This window comes from Microchirus variegatus, assembly GCF_963457635.1.
Source record: "Microchirus variegatus genome assembly, chromosome: 13".
Lineage (NCBI taxonomy): Eukaryota > Metazoa > Chordata > Actinopteri > Pleuronectiformes > Soleidae > Microchirus > Microchirus variegatus.
The window spans coordinates 21188870-21212632 of record NC_139814.1 but is presented as its reverse complement, the minus strand read 5'-3'; the positions used below and the strand labels follow the sequence as shown (position 1 = coordinate 21212632).

Here is a 23763-nt window from a genome sequence, read left to right as displayed (position 1 = left end):
TGCATCACATTTAAACAGCCATTGAGGTTTTTATATATATAAATGAAAAGTACTGCAGGCTTAAACTGTTCGTTTATAACGTACAAACTGTCTGCTGCTGAGATTTGGGTCAACGCCACTTGAGTGATTTGTTCCACAGGAGATAACGCTGAGGACGCCTGCATATTTTGGCCTGGATATAAATTCCAAACATGGCTGATGCTATTCAAAGTCACATGTTTTCACTTTTCCTTCACTGGAAACTTATTCTAGCGTCTGCACGAAAGGCGTCACCATGGCAAAGATCCGAGAAGCTGTCACTGAATTCATCACCTGAGGGGATTCCTCTTCTGTGGTGACGAGACAGGTTGGTTGAACTTCACGTTAAATGGTAAAAGGTACTGTACATGCAAGTTCTCCTGTATGTGCGTTATTGTTCAGTCATTTCCTAAATACCTTTCGCTGTAATTTAAATTGTGTAATCCGAGAGCGAGAATAACACTTAGCGTCTTTCATGTGAGCACATGTGAGCACATGTTCACACGTTTGCCGCCAACACACAAAAGATTAAACACCCCCTCAAACCCTGAGGATTGAAGTTTCATTACAACAATCAATAATTTAAAACCACCTCCTTTTCATCAACGCCAGCATCACAGATGTGACCTGACTCTACTCGCCGTCAGCACACACACACACACAAACCCCAACCAACCTCACACACACACAATCCACCCCCAACAGTCCATTCCAGTGGAGGCATTCATTTTTAAAGCCTCGCTGTCACTGGGATTATAAAACGGCAAGACTCAATGCTGGTGGTTACTCCACTGCTGCAAGGAAGGGAGGGGGGGAGGACAATACCAGACACACACAGCAGAACCCCGACCAGCACCACTGACAATTGCATTCTCATTTTTAAACATACAGCGTCAACCTTTTTCCGGCGCCCTGCGGGGCAGCAGCTTCCATGTTTGCAGGACAAACAGCAAACACAAGACGTGAAACATGAAGCCATGTGGGGGAATTCATCCGATGCAGGGCCACGGGTTAAAGGAGGAGCCCGCAGAGATGGGGATGGGAGTGGGGGGGGCGTCACTTCATAATACTGCTTCTTCCTGTGGCTTCTCCAAAACCACACACATGATTACAAGGGAGTAAGGGAGAGTGATTTGCCCCTGCCCCGGTCAAATACAGAGGGTATATTTGGCCCAGCGTTGTTTATCCAAACAATGTGAAACAATCCAGAGTATGAAACTGTGGCTGCCCAAGCATCCACTGACACTTCCAGATAAAGTCTGTGTGAGCTACATATTTGAAGCTGTTTTCAAACATCACTGGAGCTGTGAGCAATTTTATATTACCACACATGGTGACACATGGATGGGGCAAGACTGGGTTTTAATTCGCCTCATCATGTCTTAATGATTTCCAGCCTTGGTGATTACATTTCTAATTATTTTGTTGACTTCTGTTACCATCGAGGATGTTGTGTTTGTCTGTTTATAAGCAGCATAAGTAATAAAGTTAGGTAGATATTTTGATGACAAGGATAAAATGCTGTGATTTTGGTGGTGATTGCAACAAGAATCACCTTCAGAGTTATCGATACTGAGGGAAACTGCAGCCTTGGCTGAGGTTTGAATTCTCCAAGTGCTTTCACTTGCAAAAATAATCAATAAGCATGATATTATCAACTTCATTCAATGGCTATACTGTGTTATCATTGAACTCCTAAATGGAACATGCAGTTAAATGGCTTCTTCATATTTAAAAAACAAGAAAAACTACATTTCAATTATCTGACATTTATCAACATCTAGAGAGTTGAATAGTTTTTTAAAAAATAATAAACTTTTGGTCATATAGTCCAGCCATAGTCACTATTTTGTGATTTGTTACTGTTGTTGATGGTGTAACTATCTCAATTTCAAATGGAAAGCCTAATTTAGATTATAAATATCTTAAAATGAAGGATCCTGGCTACAAAAATGACCAATATTTTACAATAAAATATATAAATATGTATCATACAACATTAATTTAGGTTAATTGGACCGTTTTTAAATTCTCTTTACCTTTATATCTCTCCAGCACATCCTCATAAGCCTGGGCGAACTCCTTTTCCTGGGAATGGTTTGTCGGCAGCAGACCCGGTATGAAACCAGCCATGGTGCCTCTGACGCCGGCTTGTCAGAAGAGAGGGGTCGGCCTGCAGACAACCGCAGTGACCCGGTCCGCTGCTGAGAGTCAAGCCCCCCGCTCAGGCTCCAACCCCGGCTCCAGCTCCGTGTCTCCCCGCGGCGTCCAAACCAAACAGCTGCCCGGGTGAAAACTAGAGCCTAGCCTTGGTAGCGCACTTCCAAAAGCCGGTGTAGATAATCCTTGGGAATTCTTATGAATAAAAAAACCTCCAATTAGGGCGTTTATGTAAAAAAATTGAAAAATGACGGTTACATAAACGTTATCTCTCCATTATCGCGGTGTGTGTGTGTTTGTGTGCGGGAACACACAGTCGCATCGCTCGGTGTCTACGTTCGCTTCCACCCGGCGATTCCTGCTTTATGAGGCTCCTGAATGAGTGAGAGGAAAGGGGGGGAAATCCTCCACACCCCAGATGAGTGTCCGTGGAGGGAGGAGGGGGGGGAAGTAAGGGGGCACGGTGCCTTGTTTCCGTCACCAAGTCGGCGGAGCTCCAGGGGAAACCGTATCCGGACTCGGGCTTCCTATTCCCGGCTGTGTCGGCGTCCTGCCGCGCGCATGCTTCTCCAGCCGTAATGGCCGCTTGTGTGTGACGCTCTGCGGTCTGTCCCTGCTTTTCTCTTATTCTCTCTCTCTCTCTCCCCCTATGTCTGCTCAGGTTTCTCAGAGGTGGCTCCTGTACCAGTCGCGGTCTTCCATCTCTCTCTACCGGCCACGTCAGGAAGCCCCGCCGCAGGAATTCACCGAGGCTGCCGGCGGGAGGAGGAGAGTCAGACAGCTAGCTTAGACTAGCTTACATCGACACCGGTGGAAAAGTGGGACCACAGCGCCCTCACATGGTGAACAAGGGTCGGCGACAGGGAACCACTCTGGACCAGACCACCAACATGACTTAATTAGAATAATAACAATAATAATACAGATATTTTCTCCTGTACTGTGCTTTGATCTGATTCACAACGACTGCATCTTCTTTAAAAGGACTTAATTGGTTAATGTGTGGTAAAATATCGCACTAATTATTTTAGTAAATGGAAATTTTGAAGAAAAAAAAGGCTCCAGAGGGAGTAAAAAAACACTCAAAGCAGTCTCCTTCATTTAAAAACAAGCACATACTGTTTTTGTCATATCAGGGGTTCAAGGGCCGAACAGTCGTTTCTGCGACATAAACCTTTCCCCCCCATTATTCATAATGTCCTCTTTGCCACAATATTCATCCACAATACAAAAAGGGAAAACACATATGCACTGTTAAAGGGAAGAAAACAAGCAGTGGTTTAGATTTTCAACAGCGGTGTGTGCGTGTTTATGTGGGTTATAGCCATATCTAAACTCCTGACACACATGATGAATCAACACGGCGGAGGGTTGCTGTGACCCTGGACTCAAGGTCCCACTAACATTTCATTCCCAGTACAACAAACCAGAGCACCAGGAAAACAATAATGTAATATCACTCAACTGGTGAAATGATGAATGAAGTAGGTGATAACTATGAACATACAGTAGATCAGAGCAAATCTGTACCAAAGAAAAGTATATCTCCTCCTAGTGGTTGACAAGGGAAACCCAAATTTGACTAAACTGACCCAACAAAAAAGTGCTTTATTTATAGTTTTTTGTCACAATATTGACTCAGTTTAAATATCAGATCAAATTAAATATACTTTATTGTCCACCCAGGGAAAACTACAGAGCAACGCACAGCACAACAACAACAACAACAACAACAACAAAGAATATTCTTCCAGAATACAAGTATTTCCAAATCTCACAAATTTAGTAAGATTTTAAAAATTGTGAGTACTTTTTGCTCAGGTGTGTTTATATAGTCGGTGGAAATGGGAAAACATTTTTTTCCATCAGACTGCCTTAGGTTGTGCTGAAAAGAAGGATATAAGATACTCTTCTTATAGCCTTTGTATATACTGTACGTTTTAACATAGTAATGGGGGGGGGGAAGCAGCCTGAAATGCTCTGTGTTCTAAGGATTAAAGTAAATAACACATTAAAATACACATAAAACCTGACCTTAAAACGTGTTAATGTGTATTAATGTTAAGCAAAATTGTGTGTGGCTGTTAAGAGTAAATAAACACTGACAGTATACTGAATCATCGCTTTGCTTTGACTCAGTCCGGTTTCCCCCGTGGCCTCTGCCCTCCTCCTTGTGTGTGCACAAGTGTGAGTTGTTGTTGCGTGTCCGTGCCGTCACGCAGAGTCCAGCAGCTGTGCCACGGATGTGCCAAAAAATAAGGACATAAAGTCCTTAAACACAGCGGCATGCACACGGCCGACCCACGCCTCAGCAGCAGAGCTCCACCAAAAACACGAAACATCAGGGAAAAAAAAAAAACACCCCAAAAAATCCAATCGACCACAAATATTTCACATCCACACTTCAAACATCTCAACATGTTTCTCTGCCACTGCCTCTGGATGTTGCTAAGAAGCAGTGGCGCTCTGTGTAGAAAACTCTTAAAAACATTAAAGATATTTACTCTGCACCTGTGTTTTTGTTTGTTAAAGTTGCTCAGTGTCCAAATAACCAGAAGACGCAGAGCTGGAGACGGGAGGAAATGACTGTGAGGTGTGAGAATGACTTGGATTAGCACGATATTTAGTTGCATAACTTTTGGATTCTTTTTTTTTTGCAGACTCTGACCTTTGACCTGCAGGTATCAACTGTTGATGTTAAACACCAGTGTCTGATTTGGAGGAAAGTGGATCATTTGATTTAATAACTGTAGATAGATAGATAGATAGATAGATAGATAGATAGATAGATAGATAGATAGATATATAGATAGATAGATAGATAGATAGATAGATAGATAGATAGATAGATAGATAGATAGATAGATAGATAGATTAAAAGTCATCTCTTCTTTGAACCTTGCCTTCTTTCCCACTCCCTCCATCTCCCCCCTACCCTTTTTCCAAACTCTCTTTTATTATTCCCCTCTTCATTAGCCTTTAAACCGACTCGATCATTCACTCCTCTCTCTCTTTCTCTTTGACAAACTCACTCCTCTTTTCTCCGGCTCCAATTTAAAATTCGGACACTCTTGTCCTCTCTCTGTGTTTGTTTTTGCCCCCCCTTTTATTTCCACTGTCAGTCTCTCTCTCTCTCTCTCTCTTTCTCACGCCGGCCACCATTGCTTCTGCTCTCCATTTAAAACCATAGAGACGGAGGAGACCACATCGCCATGGCAACAGGGGAATAAGCCTGGGCCCTTTTTTGCTGAGGCTTCCTTTCAGCTGCCAGTCGAGAAAGGAATGTGGAAGAAAGAACAGCAGGCAGGACGGCGGACGCCTAAGTTACATGCAGGCACATTTGAGCGGGGTCCTGATGTTCATGTGCAGAAAATACTGTATCACTGCAGTGTCACACACACACACAGTTTAATATGTTTTTCTTTATAGACTTTCACATCTTATACTAGCATTATGAAACTAATAAACCAACTTTTACACATGTTATTTTATAAACACCTTCTGTGTGTAGAGAGAGCTTCATAATCCACAAAAAAAATACATTTGCAGAATGTTTTGTGGGTTTTTTTGTATTACAATTTCAGCAAATATTTTATATAAAAAAACAAGAAATCAGTATATTCATCCATAGGGACTTCCTGTGTCACTATTTAATGTCACCGTCTGCCATAATGACTATGGCCACTAGGGGGCTTTTATCATTTAAACGCAGCATGTTTTTGGTGTATTTACTGCACTATATACTACTTCTATCTCTGTGAACTCATGCTCAGTAATAATTTTTGACATAAATGTAAATTTTCTATTAAAATTTGCGATGTATTTTTGAGAAAAACCCAGCACATTGATTGCATAAGCTGCAAATAAGCTAAAAATAAAACACTGTCAATGCTCTGTTCAAGTTGAGTTGAATTTTATGTAATTATTTGCGTTTTTCTATCAAGTATGGATTTATAACCACCATTAAACACAGTTTCATTGACAGTCACACTCAGCTGTTGTGGAGGCAGAATCCCAGAGTCCAGTCAGGACGACAGTGTCTGTCTTTAGCCTCTCCACGCTGAATTCAAAACTCATCTCCTCACAAAGCTGCATGTGTTTCCCTCTCTGTGCTTCAATTACTTCACCCTGATCTCACTGCTGTGTTCTACGAAAGCATGATGAGTTCACTCTGTCCACGCCATGGAACGACCATCCACCTTTTGATTTATAGATCATATGACCTTTTAAAGGTTTCATGAGATAATGTAATTATTATTTTGTGATATTTCTGTATATATATATACAGTATATAGACCTATTGTCCTATTGTTGTTTTCATTGTGGTAAATGTATTTATTGTGTATACAAGCTGCCTAATGTATTCATTTTCCACATTCCAGCCTCTGTCTGAATGGGAATTGAGGTCAATGTAAACACTTCCAGTCCAAATTATGTTAAGTGTTATATCAACACAATAGACTTGACTTCACGCCTGAGTGAACACTAGACAAACCTCAGAAACATGAACCTATACTGCAGTTTAGAGAGCTCTGACTAACATTTAAATTAAGTGCTAGATTAGATTAGTAACAGTTTGATAAATATGATGCATCTTGCTAGCTTAGCTAAAGCTAGCATAAAGAATGGGGTCGCAGGGTAATGTTAGCTAAGAGTAAGCTAACGGACACCAGGAAGTAACATTCCCTAAATAGAATGGCACAAAGACAAACTTTTTTATAGTTTTATACATTTTCTTTTCTGTGATGTAATGTCTTAGTTTGAGGACTTTTCTGTTGTCTTTGGGCACAGCTATGCTAACAGCCTCCTAGCTACAACATCACACAGACCAGAAAGCTAATTTTAGTGTTTAATCACATTAAATCCATTTAAATCTGCCAGTGTGAAATTGGATTACCAACTGGGCGAAGAGGGACTAAATCAGCTAAAATGACCGTAACTCAATTACAATCTTATCTTCAGGCCTTGTCTTGTAGGATTAAATTCACATTTTTAGTTTTAATTATTTATGATATATATTTTTTAAATAGTACTTAAAATTCTACTGTTCTGAAATGTCCTGTTTTGTCCATTTTCAGTATTAGTGATTTATTTGTTATATGAGGCAAAGAAAGGAGTTGAAATATTTGGCAACTATTTGGCTTTGGGTGAAATTCCTCCATTTTAAACATTTGGAAATTAAAGTAGTACAAGTGAATTGGCTGCCACTTGATGGAATTTTCCGCTCATTTTATTTTGAAAAAAAGAAAAATGCTTAGTAATGAGTCCAGATATAGACTCTGTTCTAAAACCAGCAGCTTTTTGGAAATGTTCACAGGTGAAAAGCAAGATTTCACAGCAGAATATTGGCAGTGTTATCAGGGTGTCGTCTCCGTATAAAGCCCTGGGTGGTTTGTGACGACGCCAACATCAACTCGTCGGCTACCTGCTGCCGTCAGAAGCAGAACGATTTCCACGACGTGCTGACTCAGCCAAAAAAAGAGGCTGCCAGGAAACCTCCCTGTTTTAACAGCCGCTTTTTATAATTATAGTTCATATTAATGCTTAAATGTTATTGCCAAACACACAGTTATTCTCACACATGAATAGCTGGCATCCTGACTCTCACCACACACAATATTCTCCAAAAACACAGCGGAGAGTGGGAAGAGTGGAAAAGAGTGGGAACATTTAGAAACTTCAGAAAAGAGCAGCACTGTTTGTTTTTTTTTACCCATTTCTTATTACGTAAAATTAATTAATTATAATTAAAAAGGTTAGCTGGCTTTTAATTGATCTAGGGTTTTGTATGACTGGTATTTTATACTTTATGTTCCTTTTATTTCATGTCATTGTGAAGCACTTTGTGATCTTTATCTGTGAGAAGTGCTATTTAAATAAAATGTACTTAGTTACTTATATGGAAAACAAAGGACAAGATGAACAAGAATACACTTTATCAAAAATATATTTAAAAAATGTATTTGATCTCATTCTTCTTTATTTCATTAATTATTTTACTTTCAGGCTACTTTTTTATTTGTTCATGCTGTTTTTGATGGGGTTTTTCTTCCTCTTAACTTTCTACTTTCTGAATCTATTATTATCCCACTTTCAAGTGTCACATTGACACACATTCGCAGTCCCACATACACTTTCATGTCCACTCTCCTCCACAAAATCCACCTTAAATCTCTAATTTTTCCAGCACAAACACACACGTTCGCCGTCGGCAATCGCACAATTTCACTCATTTCTCTTTTACTCGCCATGGATCAAGATCTTTTTCTTCACAACTATCACAAATCCTTGCTGAAACAAACTCCAAATCTTCCAAACAGATTTTCAGTCTTTAACCAGCTGTGAAAGCTGCCGATGACAAAGCCAGACATCGAACACAGAAGATAGAACAATTACTGCTCGCTGCCAACAAGCGATCACACATAAAATGCAGGAAATAGACAGTATGGGGATATCATTCATTTCCCCTCTTACATATAAACTCACATTCAAACACACAAACGTCTCTGTCAGCATCGTCCACTCGGCTGTAACATCACCCTCCCTTCACCCTGTCCTGACCTGGCCTTCAGGCTGTTACTGTCCTGTCATCAACTCCCTCCTCCACATTTTTCATTCCTTCCACGCACAAATGGCATTAACAGCATCAGTGGAATTAAAAGCACCTTGGCCAGTTTATAACAGTTTACTTCTCACATAAATAAAAGAGCGAAACACACGACGTTATTAGTACAGTACGAGACAAAAACAGTCTGAGAGGAAGAGTTTGGGGAATTATGGGGAATAAAATCTTCTACTGTATATCAGTGAATATCATCTTATATCTCAATATCTAGATTATTTCAGACAGATTTCATTTGAATAATCAGGAAATATTGAGACGCTGTTGTAACACAGTGATGATTCATGTCGATTTAAAACAGTCAAATATAATCGTGGATATTAAAAAAAAAAAGTCTGGATTACACTCACTTGCCTGATGTTTTCAATTTGTCCTGAAGCAATAAGGTAATTAATTTGGCCACTCTAATAACTAGAGGCTTGAGGTTTACTGTGAGAGCCTGAGATGATTACACTGCTGCTGCTGAATAAACTGGAAAACCGCTCTGGAATCAGGGCACGGCTCAACGCTGAGGCGGCAGGTGTGCAATCAAAGCCTCGAACGGTAAAATAATGGGCACAATAATGACACGATGTGAGATGTGAGAAGATAACAGGACCAAAGAGTGACACTGAGTCTTTTTAAAAGGAGACTAAATATGTGTGTGCTACATCAATGTTTCATGACATGAACAGAGGATGACTAACCTACATTCATCCTCTATCTTCTGCTGCCGTGAGGAAGAGGAGGAGGAAGGAAGGAAGGACTAAGAAAAACTGTAGCTTCTCCTTAAGCTCACCTGAAACTATTACATTTAGTTTATTTATAGCTTATAGCTATTACCATCTTACATAAAGATGACAAAATTCTTCCTGATTTGTTAAGATGTTGATAAATAAATACACATCTAAATTTCCCACGTTGCATTTAAATTGCCGCCAAATCCATAATCTGGATCACATCCAGATGAAACGTCTGATGATAGAGCGTCTGGTCCTGCTTACAAATACCAAATTTCCCATTATAATGACAGGGATTTTCTTGAATATTCGACAATTCTTTTTGACGTCATCAGTGGGTGATGAGTGGGATTATTTTCAAAATATAATCACCTACCCCATCACAACAAATCCACAATGATCTGTCAAGAAACTGGAGACAGGAAGTTGTTAAGGGAAGGACAAAGTGACAAATAAAACCACACCGATGAAAACAGTGGGTTCTCCAATGTGAAAAGTGCAAGTTATGCTGTAGTATGGATTAAAAAACCCAGATAAAAAAGAAAGAACGCAAAAAAATTGACAAGTTATGAGTTTAACTGCGTAAAATGTGCATAAAGTATCCCGTTAATATTGATTCCAGGGCAATAAATCAGTATGTGTGATATCATTGTCCAAAGAGTCACATTAATGCTCAGCCACAGCATTAACACACATAAATGTTGTGAGACAACACAAGCTTTTCATGCTTTCAGCTTCCATATTAACAGCATTAGTCGATATTATGACCATGTAATCTCTGGACACAGAGATATCACACACAGAAAAACTTCCCACAACAACCACAGTCTTCTGCCTCGTGACCACACTCATGTCACGTCCACTCACTGAAAAGACACTCTTATTCTCTGTCTTACCTGCGACTCGAACCACCGCCCTCTCTGCCGGGTCCAGCACCGAGTCCTGGCTCTTCCTCTTCCTCCTCTCGTGTTTGGACAGGTTCCACGGTAAAGTGTCCCCCGGCGGTCCCACGAGTCCCGACGTGCACGGGGACAGCGACCCCCCCGAGCGCTCGCTGCGGAAGGACGGCTCGCTGACGCAGGAGCGCTCGCTGAGAGTATCATCGTCTGACGACTCCATGTCACTTCAGAGCTGCAGGGAAGGGAAGGGAAGAGGAGAGGGAGAGACATTTAGAGCAGTGGGTGGAAGAGGAGGAGGAGAGGAAGAAGGAAAGGAAGAAGAAGGTCAGAAGAAGGAGAAATGTGGAAGATGGAGCTTTAGATAAAGAGGCCATGAATGATTCAAAGCTACAACAATAATAACTCTGTGATCAGGAGGCAGAAACTAAGAGGTTAAGTGAGTCATCGTGTCTAGACAAATAAACTCAGGAGGTGGAATATCTACACGGCAAAGATGGGAGAGGAAGAAGGAGAAGAAGAACTGGTTAAGTTTAGGGCTTAAGAGTTAGGTTAAAGGTTAGGGTGACATTGAGTGGTTATGGTTAAAGTAAGGGATAATGAATGGAAATGAATGGAAGTCAAAGCAGTGTCCTCGGAAGAATAGCTGTGTGTGTGAGTGTGTGTGGACCCTGGGGACCTGATGCTCTGATCTGTCCATCACAGTTTCAATAAATCAATACTCGTCAGCTCATCCTGAGAGAATTAATTGGCTTTTATTTGGTCTAGTGTTACAGCAGCAGCAGCAGCAGCAGCAGCAGCAGCAGCAGCAGTGGTGGTGGTGGTACACAGCGTCTCAGCAGATCAGCAGGTCACTAAACGTCTGCCAGGAAGGATTTGAATTCAGCTCACAGACGTTTTAAAAGCCAGCCACCACATTTTCTCTCATTCTCTCAGTCATTCCGCACTAAACGCCAAATTTATAAGTAAATCTGATGCGACACTGAAGGTCAGTCTCTCAGACTATCAGAACGTTAATTACCATATTATTTATGTCTTTACCTAATTCAAGCGTCTAACTGAGAACAACATTCAACTAGTATGTAATAAAGATTTGTAGCATTACTGTAATCGTGCAGAAGTCACAAAATAGGAACGTTTTATTTTATATTGATCCAGGCGATATTTGAACAGTGTGACGTATTTCTAAATTTCACTAATTCAATATGATTTTTCTTAAAAATGTGAGGTTTTAACATAGCAATGGCAAAAAATCAGCCTAAATGCTCTGTGTTCTAAGGGTTAAGCATGAAAATGAAAGAGGTCAAAGGTGAAAGTTCTGTTTCCGTGTGGACGAGGCAGTGGTTTGAAAGTGACAGACATTTATTTTGGCACTATAGTTAAAAGTTACAAAGGGTTTTCTCAACATATTCACATGTTTTGTTACTTCCACATAAATCTAGACTACGTCTTTCAAAATAAAAGCCCCCCCCCCCCCCACACTTAGTGTGGCCTGAACCCCTTTTCATCCACTCAGAGTTATGACAGGAACCAGTCGCTGTGTGACCTCAGCTGTGTGAGGCTGAACTCAGTGCTGTTCACCAGGGTGAGAATATTTCGACTGGGATTTCCATCTGTGCTGCTGCTGCTGAAGCTGCTGCTGCCAAAAACCCTCCTCCTCCTCCTCCCACCGCTGGCCCCTGGCTAGACTGCTGGCCAAGCCCCACTTCCTGACTTCCCGTCTCTATGGCAACACTGCTACTAAGAGGCAAAAAAAGCGTCCCCCCCCAGAATCCACTGCGGCTCTCTGGGTAACGGTTGTGTCCTGGTGTTTTCTGTTGTAAGTCAGCGTCCCTGCTGCTGCCTGCAGCCTGACAGTGAGTCAGTGCCACTGCAACTCAGGCTTTTATAAATAGAGGCAGGAGGGAAGTTTCAAAGCCACACTGTGTCATTACAGCTCTGTGAAGGAGGAGGAGGAGGAGGAGGAAGAGGAGGAGGAGGAGGAGGAGGAGGAGGAGGAGGAGGGGAAAATGAAGAAGAGAAAAGAAAAGAGACTGAGCAGAAACTGTGTGAAACACAGTGAGATCACTTCCTGCCTCACTAATGTCTGATACACAGATAACGTTACTCTCAGATTCATATCAGCTACATTCAAAGATATGTATGTTTACAACTGATATTCGGGATTTATCTTTAGATTATTTTTGATGATTAATAGTCAATAAAACACAAAAACATTCAACTAAAGTCACTTTGTAAGTGTTTAATCTATAAAAATAGTAGGATATTTCCATGAAATTTTCATAATTGAGTAAAAATCTTATATATATATATATATATTATTTAGCATTAAACAACACGGGTTCTTCATCATTTGCTTATCCATCAGAAGTCTTATTCTCTATTAATAACTCTAGTACAGATAAGAAGTCATCAGGCACTGTCTCTGTTAAGTAAATTAATAAATAAATAAGTAAATAAATGACTAGTCTATAATATTATATTGATTGAATTATTAAGATTCCGGTGAGTCAAAGTGATGACTTTACTTGACGTGTTTTTTTAAAGATTATTTACTTTTTCGATGATATAAATGGAGAAAAGTAGCAAATCAACAACATTTAAGATAAGGACACAACACGATAAGATAAACAAAATGTAATAAGAAAATGTGCATAAAATATAGGACAAATTATATAAAATATTAAATACAATGAATGAATTGGATTTAAATTGACCCTGAAAGAAAACTTAACCATTAAATGATTAATGATTGATTTGTTTCACACAAATCTGCACAAATATCACACGGTAATCATTTTTAAATGTGCTTTTCAAATGAAAATGAGAATAATTACCAACACCTCAAACCTCAATGTAACCAGTTCCTCAGACAGGAGTTTCTGGCTCATTAGGACCAGGTTTTGGTCTCCACGAGGACGACCGGTCCTGACAAATTCAATGTTTATGACAGAAAAGATGCATATTTTCCACTCGGGTACGTCACAGTTAAGATTTGTTAAGATTCACTGGTGTAGAAGACATTTCTATTTCTGCTGTGGTGGTTTAACAGCCACACCAAGTGGAAAATATGCAAATGTAATAATACTAATAATAATGAAGAGGAGCTCGTCCTGTAACCTTTGCAGCAAAATGAAAGGCAGCAGAGAGATCGACGTGTTCGACAAGAAGCCTGAACAGAAATCCCTGAACTCAGTGACTCAGTGAGTGTGAGTCTGAGCAGAATCTCCTGATTTAAATCAAATCACGACCAGGTCACTTATTATAGGTCACTGAGTGAACTCCTTTATCTACAACATCACAGACACTTGTGTGCTTCTACAATCTTACAACTCACAGCAGTGAACTGTGGCTGTTTCTTTTTAAAAAAAAACGTACACAGCAAACAATTAAAAACTGTCAATGTGGATATTTATTATTATTTATTTTTAATATGAAAGGGCTGTTTGTGTCCTCCTGTATTTAAACATGTGACTAAAGAGGACAGTCGTCTGGTGGAGGTCTAACATGAGACGAGCATTTGACCATCTGGTATAAAGCAGCAGGAGGGACGGATATAAATCATAGGGAGTGAGGACATCTTTGGGAAAGTGAAAGGTTTTTTTTGCCCGGGTTAAGACCTGGGTTTTTAGGTTAGAATTAGGATTAGATTAAGGGTTAGGCATTTAGTTGTGATGGTTAAGGTTAAGGTTCATAAAAATATGAAGAGGACATGAATGGACTGCTTTAATTATCAGATACTATGGGAGTTTTGGTTTAATCCGCTTTCCCACTATACGGTCCCAGCACGACTCGCCTCGGCACGGCTTTTTTGCTTTTCCATGTGTGCTAGTACCCGGTACTTTTTTGGCACCTGCTCTGGCGAGGTTTCAAGTGATCTGAGGCGATACTATGCGTGACGTCAACAGAGTGCGGTCCAATGATTGGTCAGAGTGTCGTCAGAGGAAGAGTCGTGAGCGTGACGTCCGACGGAAGAAACAAACCGAACAACGCCAAAGTGTAGATCAGTTAAAAAGACTTAAAAATCCTGAAAACATGCGTTTAATAGCCAACATTTAGCAAAGGAAATGTCTAAAATCTCAATAATCTGATGTATTTAGCAGAAGCACTGCTGAAAGACGGCGATCCTGAGCCGAATCTCAAACCCTGCCGCTGTATTTCAGAGTCTGTGGTCATACAGGAACTAATCTTTTGAATTAACTGATTCTAAAGATTCAGTTACACCGAAAACAACTCGTCACTCATGCAGCCGTGCAGCGATGAGTAATGGAAGCACAACTTCCTTGAAACACCTCTGCTAGACAGACAGACAGACACAGACAGAGCCTACAGAGATAAGACCACTGGGATTCATAAAGCCTCGGTCAGTCAGCAGGTGGAGGTTATAATGATGAAGAGTCTGTGGCTGTAATTACCTGCGGGGTTTGTGCACGGATCAATAAAAATATTACACGTCTGTGCACATTATTGGACGAAATAAAGAGAGTTACAGCTGCAGCTGGTGTGTTTTTAAATGCCTTTCTCTTTCTGTGTGTGTGTTTGTGTATGGATGTGAAGGGAGGGGATGTGTTTGCATGAATGGACATCAGACATGGACACCACAGCATGTCTCTGTGAGCACATTTGGTCCCTTTGTCCAGCAGCAGCAGCAGCAGCAGCTCTGCCTCTTCACCATGAACACATATAAACCATTAAGTTACATTTAATTACATTTATCCATTTGTGGCTGTTAAGGGGAAAAACATCAAGCTGCTGATGCTGATGGTGATGATGCTGCTGCTGAGTGTGACATTAGTGGATATAAAAACCCTCCTCTGACTGACTCTCTCTCCACATCAAGCGAAAAAACCCAACCATTCCCGGCAATAACCCAGATTATATGCTGCGTTCCATTCAAATGGGTGTCAATAAAGGGACAGTGGCGCTAGTTTTCGGGTCACACGGCACTAAACCATAGTGTCGATTAACTGTGATCGATTGGACTGATTTCAGATTAATTTTCCTTCTCAGTAACAATCCATGTCACCACACGATTCCAAGATAAAACGCGTGTTTAACGGTGTGAAAGAGCACAGAGAAGCAGCGGTAGCTGCGGTGTGAGCTGCGGAGCTTCTCTTACCTTCACCGGGCAGCAGCGCTCCTGGAATCCGAGCAGAGAGCGAGGGAGGCCGGGGAGAGGATGCTGCCTGCCGCCGCCGCCGCTGCTGCTGCCTCTCCTCCTGCCGGGTGTATCGCCGTGCGGATGGATGTACGGGTGTATGGTTGGATGAACGGATGGATGGAGGGTTTTCCGCTCCACGGATCCGGGGTTAATTCCTTCGATTCCTCCCGAGACGGAGCGAATCTGAGGCGGAGGAGAAAGGAAGGCAGCGTGATCGTGAATGTAATGGCTCCTCTTCCTCCTCCTTCATCCCCTCCTCTCTCTCTCTCTCTCCCTCTCTCTCTCACACACACACACACACACACACACACACACACACACACACACACACATTCTTGTACTTGCAGCATACTGAGGACTGGGTTGCTGACAAAGTGAGGACCAGCATTTATGAATCAGCACAATTACAAATATCTACTTCATGAATGATATCTACAAAGAACTACTGGTTGCAGTACCATAACATGTCTGCAGGTGGAGCCCCAGAGCAAAAAGGGCTGGAAAACTTTTCGGTTTAAAAAAAAAAAAATGTTTGGTCAAAAATTTTGACCAAAAAAAATTTACCAAAAAATGTGGACCAGAAAATTGACAAAAACGTCATACTATACTGTCATCCAAAAGTTGAAATTTTTTTTGAAAAAAAAAAACTTTTGGTCTAAAATTTGACAAAAACGTCACACTATACTATGTCGTCCAAAATTTGGAAAAATCTTTGACAAAAAAAATTGGTCCAAAATTTGACAAAAAAAAATTGGTCCAAAATTTGACAAAAAAAATTGACCCAAAATTTGACAAAAAGTAATATATACTATGTCGTCTAAAATTAGATTTTTTTTTTTGACATATTGTGTATATCATGTTATAGCAACCTAAAGAAATGATTTCAATGAAAACAAAGTGAGGACCGGCCAAAATGTCCTCACTCCGTAAAAATGACCTCACTTTGTTGGTTAAAAACCCTCACTGGTCCTCAGTATGCCACAAGTACAAGAACACACACACACAGTGACTTACATTCATTTGGCCAGCCTTAATAAAGGCTTATCCCTAACCTCAATAAATCATAATCTGAAGCCATCAAATCCAAGTTTCTCAGATGTGAGGTTCTGCCTCACTGGGACCAGGTTTTGGTCCCCCTGGTCCTGACAAATACACATATACAGAGACACACACACAAACTTCTTGGGACGTTCACTGTGGAATATTTGCAGCAGATTCATAGCAGACAATCACAAACACATGTGAGATTGATAGTCGTAATCTCAGTCTTTATAATCCCTACACACACACACATTAATTTCCTATAGGTTTGAGCATAATCAATACTCACCTGATCCGTACATTAAAGTGATAGTTCAGGGTTTTTATATGAGTGGGTTATACGGTGGCCCTGAAGCGCAACATTTACTGAAACACTGTTGGTGATTTGCACTTCAGGGCCACCGTAGATGCCTTAGATTGAGATTGGCACTGACCCTCATGAAATGTACATAAATCTTCACTCTACCATATCATTATACAAACATTATACTCTCTTTCTCTGCCTGGAAAGAGGAGTTTTAAGCTGATTTATAAACCACACACTCTCCCGCACCAAAGTCCATAGAGAAAATCAGCAATTTTAAAACACGGTACCTCTCGATCCACTGCTGCCTCCATCAGCAGAGTTCACAATGTGTTATTTTGCGACTTGTGATTGTAATCCGTCGTTCAGTTTAACATAAGTGACAGAAACTTATTAAACAAGGCAGCAGTTAAAGCAGCAGCTGCTGTGTCGCTGTTAGGTAAAAACACAGGTTTTCTCTATGGACTTTGGTGGAGGAGAGAACACAGATTACAAAGTCAGATAGTGTATCCTTTTCTATCTATATTATTCTGTTTTATTTCTTATATTGACATTATTATTGGCCTGATCTATCCATCAACTACAGATCTTTCTGATCAGATAAACATGTATGATATAGATGCGTATTTAGAGAAGACACTTGGAGTGATCTAATGATGTTGGTTAGGGGGGTGATGGCGACTGTTGTAGGTTAATCCAGACTCTCATCCTCCCTCTACTGCTGGATTATCTGTGCTGCTGCTGCAGCTTTAATCGCTGACATGAACCGGAGGCCTTTGTGAACACAAACAAAGGGTAAAGTTCACCGTACGATCACTGCTCATTCTTCCACTCATCATCAGTTAATTATTGAACAGCATTGCATTGATCCACCTTTTTCTGCAGAACAAATAAAGTGACGTTAGCTCATCTTAATGTGAGTCACAGATTGTGAATGTCTGATTTAAGGCCAAAGATGAGATCAATGAGGACCTTCAGATGCAGCTTCTTCTTCTTTCTTTCTTTTTTTCTGTGTGAGTCATTGTTCATGGAAACATTTATTCATCCACACGTGGACCAACACACACAAACACAACTCTGCTGGGTTTAATGGATTGGATTTTAAGATGTGACAAGTAAAGCAGAGTACACAGTTTAGACGGACACGGCCTCACAGGAAGACAAAACATCCCTCACACGACATCAACTGTTAAAGTAAGTCACAATAACTGCACTTTTGTGCTCAGACTTGAGGGTCAGAGCAAGGTTTCTGGGTTCTGGGCGTTATATTTGTCTAATTTTATTGCATATGTTATCTCTTATCCTCCTCCTGTTTGCATTAGTCATCTCAACCCTTTAGCTGTTGTCACAAAGTGAATTTCCTCAGTGTCGGATCGATCTAACCTAATCCAAATGGAGAAATGACAGACATGCCCGACAACTATCCGTATCGTTTTGGCTCCACCTTGTGGCGACTCGCAGCGTCCCTTAATCCCATCAGCCTGATTTTAATGCTGCTAATTGAATCAAAGATGTCAAAGAGCATCCATTCATCCAGTATATCCTTGTGCTGTCTTCAGACTGAGTGGTCCAGTCCTCCCTCGGGAGCATTTACTCGCTCAACTGCTGAGCGCTTTACTAAAATGAGGTCAGTGGGTTATGAATATGGACCGTAGTTCAACATCCACAGTTGGACAGCTGGAGGACGGACGGACATAAAATCAGTCAACAGAGGCCATTAAACGTGCGTGTTAAGCACAAACCTGTTGCTCTGCCTCGTGTTACTGCCTCTATGATCAACGACAGCTAACATAAACATGTAAAGCCTCTGGGTTTAAGGAAAGTGAACATAATAAAATTACAAAACAAACTCAACCAACTGTTTTATGAGAACATTTTCACATCATTAGCAAGTGACGAGGAGAAAAAGGAGTTTGCATCCCGATCAAATGCTTACACCAGTTAGTTTTAGTTGCAGATTGTCTCTTCTTTTTCCAATGGACGTATATAACTTGACTATATTATCTGTTGTTTCACCTTATTAACTTATCTATACCCATCATTACCCATACTCAACTAGAAAGCTTTTTGACCTGGTGGGGACTTAAACTGGCAACCCAGTGGTTACAAGCCAATTTCCCTTTCCACTCGACTATGGGCTGCCAAGCACTTGCAAATAAAGCTTCAAAATGAGGCTCATTCCACCTCATTAGACAGCGGGAACTCGGTGTCAGATTTCAAAACCGGACCACTTCTTTGGAATCGTTTTTTTAAAATCAGGAAAGGGGCGGAGTTACTGTCAGAAGAGGAGGTTTAGTTAAAGACACAGAGAATGTGACAGTCGAAGGAAAGACAGGAGGAAGAGGAGGGTGGGTGCTAACGTTTATTTGCAAACTTGTACAGGAGAACAAGGATATATAGTGACATCTGGATACACAAAAAGAGAGCGGGCTGTGGACACTGGCGTGTTTCCTCACGGCGACTGCTCTGCTTTGTCAGACTGTGGTGGTGTGTACTTCCCCTCCTTCACTAAAGCGTCTCGCTGCTTGCGGATCGTGTACAGCCGCTTATTCTGCAGGGAGGACGAGGAGAAGTCGTTCAGAGGCAGCAAAGATGGTTATTTATAATGATTTAGACTCAACCAAAGGTCAAAACACTCTATTAACTAAAACAATGAAACCCTCACCGTCTTCATCCTCCATATGCACTCAAACATGTCCTCCATCTCCAGCTGACACTCCTTCTTGGCTCGCGTGTGACCGATGCCATGGGAACATTGGATCCACTCCTTCTCGAAGGTGTGGCAGCGACTTGCCCGCTTGAACGGCTGCTCACTGCTCTGGATCAGCATCCAGCGGTCCATGTTGATGCCCAGCCACGACTGCACGTCGATGAACGGCATGATGGTGCTGCTGGTGGAGGAGGAAGTGGAGGATTGGGGGAGGGGAGGGGCAAAAGTGATAACAAATTTGCGGTGTCACGGAGGAGACAGATTAAGGGGAAGACATGGGGTGAGAGACAGATTAGTCTCTGTTGTTCAGGAAAAAAATCTTGACGATAAATCAGCTGAACAGATTACAGATGTCCATGATATTCAGTCACGCTGAGGTTTGTACATCAGTTATTAGTCTCGTAAGTACTTGAAGATGTGGATTAGACCAGGTGACATTGCAAAATAGAGCTTAGTCCTACTTACAAATTCAAAAATATATAAAAAATCATGTGTCCTATGCTTCGGTCACCCTTGAAACCCTTGAAACCATGATATCATGATAAATAATGGTAGATTCCAGTTTGTTCTGGAAGCTGGAACTGGGAGTGACGTCACCTCCGATTCGATTGCGTTCCAATGGAGAAATGGCGGAAAACATTTCAAGGTTTGTGAGGTTGTTCCAACTTTCTGAGTTGGAAATCTGACTTAAAGGGGAGGTGTTCCATTGAAAGGAACACACCATAAAAGCAGGTGGCATGGACTGACACAGACCTGCCTCTGAATGCCAATAGGTTTCAGTTTTATTTCAGAAAATTTTAAATAACAACAAAGCAAGTGTCAGCCTCAGCAGAAATTAAGTTCTGCTGCTGTGGTTCCACAAATCTTCATCCAGGAACTGACGTCTTCAACAACAACTGATTAAAAAGACGTGACTGTACATGGATGAATGTAGGTCAATATGAAAAATACCAGGGAAAGTGGTTAAATTACACACAGAAAAGACAATAACTAATATTAACAATATCTAGACAGAAGTTACGTGTATATCTGTATACAGTATGTATGTCAGTGTGCATGCGAATATGTATACACATGTTTTATTACGTATATAATTAGGTATTTTCCGCTGTAAATGTCCAAGTTTCCCCACACGTATAAGTCACACCAAAAGTTGCGACTGTAGAGTAAGAAAACACATTTGTTTAAATGCACTAACACACACATACTAAAACAGTACTTTAACTCAAAAGAATCACGTTAAATACACAACTCTAGCGCAGCTGTTTTTAATTTGTTGTTAACATCAAACGCTTTCATACCAGAGGACTCTCGAAAAAAGCGTTGGTTTTTTTCAATAACATTTATATTTATACGAGTATTTCGTTTTAAAGTTTCATTTAAATGTGTGATTTTGTAATTTTATATTGTTATACGATATTATTAAGTAGTTATATTTATGTTCTTCCCAAAGAGTATCCAGTGTTTTCTGTTGTTAGCTGCCAGTAGCTAGCGAGCTATTTAGCTACGTAGCAATGATTTGAACTTTACAGTGTAAGATAAATACCTGTGTTTATATAGTCTCATAGTAAAATAGATGATAAATGTACAGTTTGATGAATGTCTGTGACAGGGTTTTGTTTTGATTGGGTTTAGTTGCAGACGCACGGTGTATCCTTCAATGACAGTCGACTGTGTTCATTCATGCTAATGACACACGGCGCGCGATTAACACAACCTACACGTCACACGTTGATATTTCCAAACCTTAAATGCTTTCTACTGCGTCAATAAACGGACAAAGTGTCGTTAAATTGTTGATAAATACCTGTATTTACCGTTTCTGTGGCACTCGCTTTAACCTTCCTCCGACTCCGCACTCTGCTTTGCGGCAGGAAAATCGTCTCCGGTTGTAGTTCTTCCATGGTTTTACCGCAGGGTGGAAAACAATGAAATGGCTCATTACCGCCACCTGCTGGACTGGAGTCAACTAAACCAATTGAATCCTCATATTTACATGATAAAATGTATATTATATGATATTATATAATGTACTTGTTAAAGAATAGACTCAAAATCCACAATAAACAAGGTTAAAGAATGTTTTTACTGGTATTTTTATTTATTTATGTGACTTTGATTTCCCATAGACTCTATTTTGTCCTGATCGGAATATGTCTGTAAACAAAAAATTGTGTGCAATGCAACATTAAATATCATTAGCTGTGTGTTTTCCTCTGTTGTTTATATTGTACATTTATTTAAGTATATTTTGTTGATTTTAGGTTCGTGGAGTCAAATAAACCAATTGAGTCCTCATATTTACATGATACATTGTATATTATTTACTGTTTTCACTGGTATTTTTATTTATTTATTTATGTGACTTATAATTTCCCGTAGACTTTGTTTTGCCCTGATTGAAAATATGTCTGCAAACAAAATTGTGTGCAATGCAATGCACGCAATGTGTGTTTTCCTCATCTCTGTTGTTTATATTGTACATTTAAGTATTTGTGTTGATTTTAGGTTCATATGGAAGAAACTACATTATGCATGTTTTTTTTAAAACAAACAAACAAAAACATCTGTATCATCTGTAATTGACTTCAACTCACTGCTTTGGTGCAACGTTAGATTGTGTTTATTTATTTTTTCATTTTTTCCCCCTCAAAGATCCACAGGTTTTCTTTCACAGTCCTGCGTGTACAACCCCACACAAGGCAGAGCATCACCAGTAACAGGAAATACACAGAATCAGAACACTTAAATACAGTATTGCTATCTATATACTCATATACTAAAAATTAAAAAAAAAACAAAAAAAAAAAAACTTTTCAAATAAAGACAGGAACACTTGTGTTCTTAAACCTCTCCGTTAACACTCGCTCACACTCTTCTGCTCGGGAAGTCTGGGTTTGTGTACGCAGTATGTTTGTGTGTTTTCTCACAGGCAGCCAGGAACACGTGATAACAAAGCAGCGTCGTTATACACAAGCAGCGAAATCCATAGAGTTACTCTGCGATGACGCATATATATATATAAAAAGGTTTCCTTGAGGAGTGAAGGGAAACTTTAAAAAAAAAAACAGAAGCACAGAGGTGATACAAAGATAAGAAGCAAGTAAGATTAAGACGAGCTTATTGGCATCAGAGATGAAGAGTTTGGCTCGAAAAATAACAGGAAAATTGACCTGTAAACTAAGGATGAGACACTAAGGATGGGTCAAAATAACACTTGAAAAAGAGATTTTTAATCTCTATGTGGGTTTAAATAAAACAAGAAATTAGTGTGTCTGATATTAGACAGACACAAAATGTAAATAACACTATATATTGTATGCTTCTGTACTCACAGACTGTAAAAAATGTAACCGCATTTTAGCCGTCACAAGTCTTGTTGTGTGCTGCTTATTTCATCAAATAACTCATATTGGTAGATACTTAAGGTTATGATATTAGCATCGGACATGAGAAAGTCATATCGTCATCCCTATTTCAATATAAAGTATCCGAGGGAAAAAAAGGGGCTAAAAAATACTTATTTTAATTAAAAGTGGTTTGAATGTTTTCGAGCCAAACTCTTCTCGAGTTACATCCAACATAAAAGGCCTGGCGGGTGATTTATTTTGGTTGTACCACAGACTTTAACACGCAACTGAAGTCAACTCACGTGTAGCAACATGAACCTACGATGAACCAACGCAAAAACAAACAAACAAAAAAAATCTTTCAAAATTCAAATTCAAATTAAAAAATAACATAAATAAGGTCAATTCAGATAAAGTGCACAAGTGCTCATTCAAAAACAAACAAACAAAAAGAGTGTACATTCATCAGGAGTCACATTTATACACACACACACACACACACACACACACACTCACATTCAAGTGGTCAAAAGGCCAGTTCACACTCAGCAGAAACTGAACCACAACAGAGTTCTGACAACGAGGCGTTCACTGACACCACGGAGAAAAAAACAACAACATTCGTCTGTGGATCAACGTGTGGTTTTTTTGACAGGTGATTCCCCAATATTTTCTGAAATTTGACAGAAGAAAATACTTAAAAAACTAATGAGTATAATTTCATAACTCAAGGTTCCACTTAATAGCTTATTATGAGGCCATTTCCACTGAATTCCCCTTTC

At 40.2% G+C, this 23763-nt stretch overlaps 2 protein-coding genes across 10 annotated transcripts in view; both read right to left on the bottom strand.

Annotated features, from left to right (window-relative positions):
• macf1a (microtubule actin crosslinking factor 1a) overlaps positions 1–10638 on the bottom strand; it is a gene marked incomplete at its 5' end in the record, with an annotated part of 197578 nt that extends 186940 nt beyond the window's left edge. For 5 of the 6 annotated variants that reach the window (XM_083899806.1, XM_083899808.1, XM_083899809.1 and 2 more), the window contains one exon: positions 10416–10638. In XM_083899806.1, the coding sequence (XP_083755932.1) occupies positions 10416–10638 (223 nt within the window). Of the gene's footprint in view, positions 1–2057; positions 2515–10415 lie in introns of those variants that run through there. The other variant, XM_083899810.1, reaches the window with a different exon arrangement.
• Positions 10639–19273: 8635 nt separating this feature from the next.
• Positions 19274–21520, bottom strand: ndufs5 (NADH:ubiquinone oxidoreductase subunit S5). Of its 4 annotated transcripts, none has more exons than XM_083899854.1 (3): positions 21449–21520; positions 19587–19809; positions 19274–19472 (listed from the first exon to the last, which is right to left on the bottom strand). In XM_083899854.1, exons 2-3 carry the CDS (start codon positions 19800–19802, stop codon positions 19374–19376), a joined length of 315 nt encoding a protein of 104 aa, XP_083755980.1. In that variant the 5' UTR covers positions 19803–19809; positions 21449–21520; the 3' UTR covers positions 19274–19373. The 4 variants fall into 4 exon arrangements, with proteins under 4 accessions (XP_083755980.1, XP_083755978.1, XP_083755979.1 ...); XM_083899852.1 differs by having other exon boundaries at positions 19587–19812; positions 21439–21507; XM_083899853.1 differs by having other exon boundaries at positions 19587–19812; positions 21449–21507.
• Positions 21521–23763: the final 2243 nt, after the last annotated feature.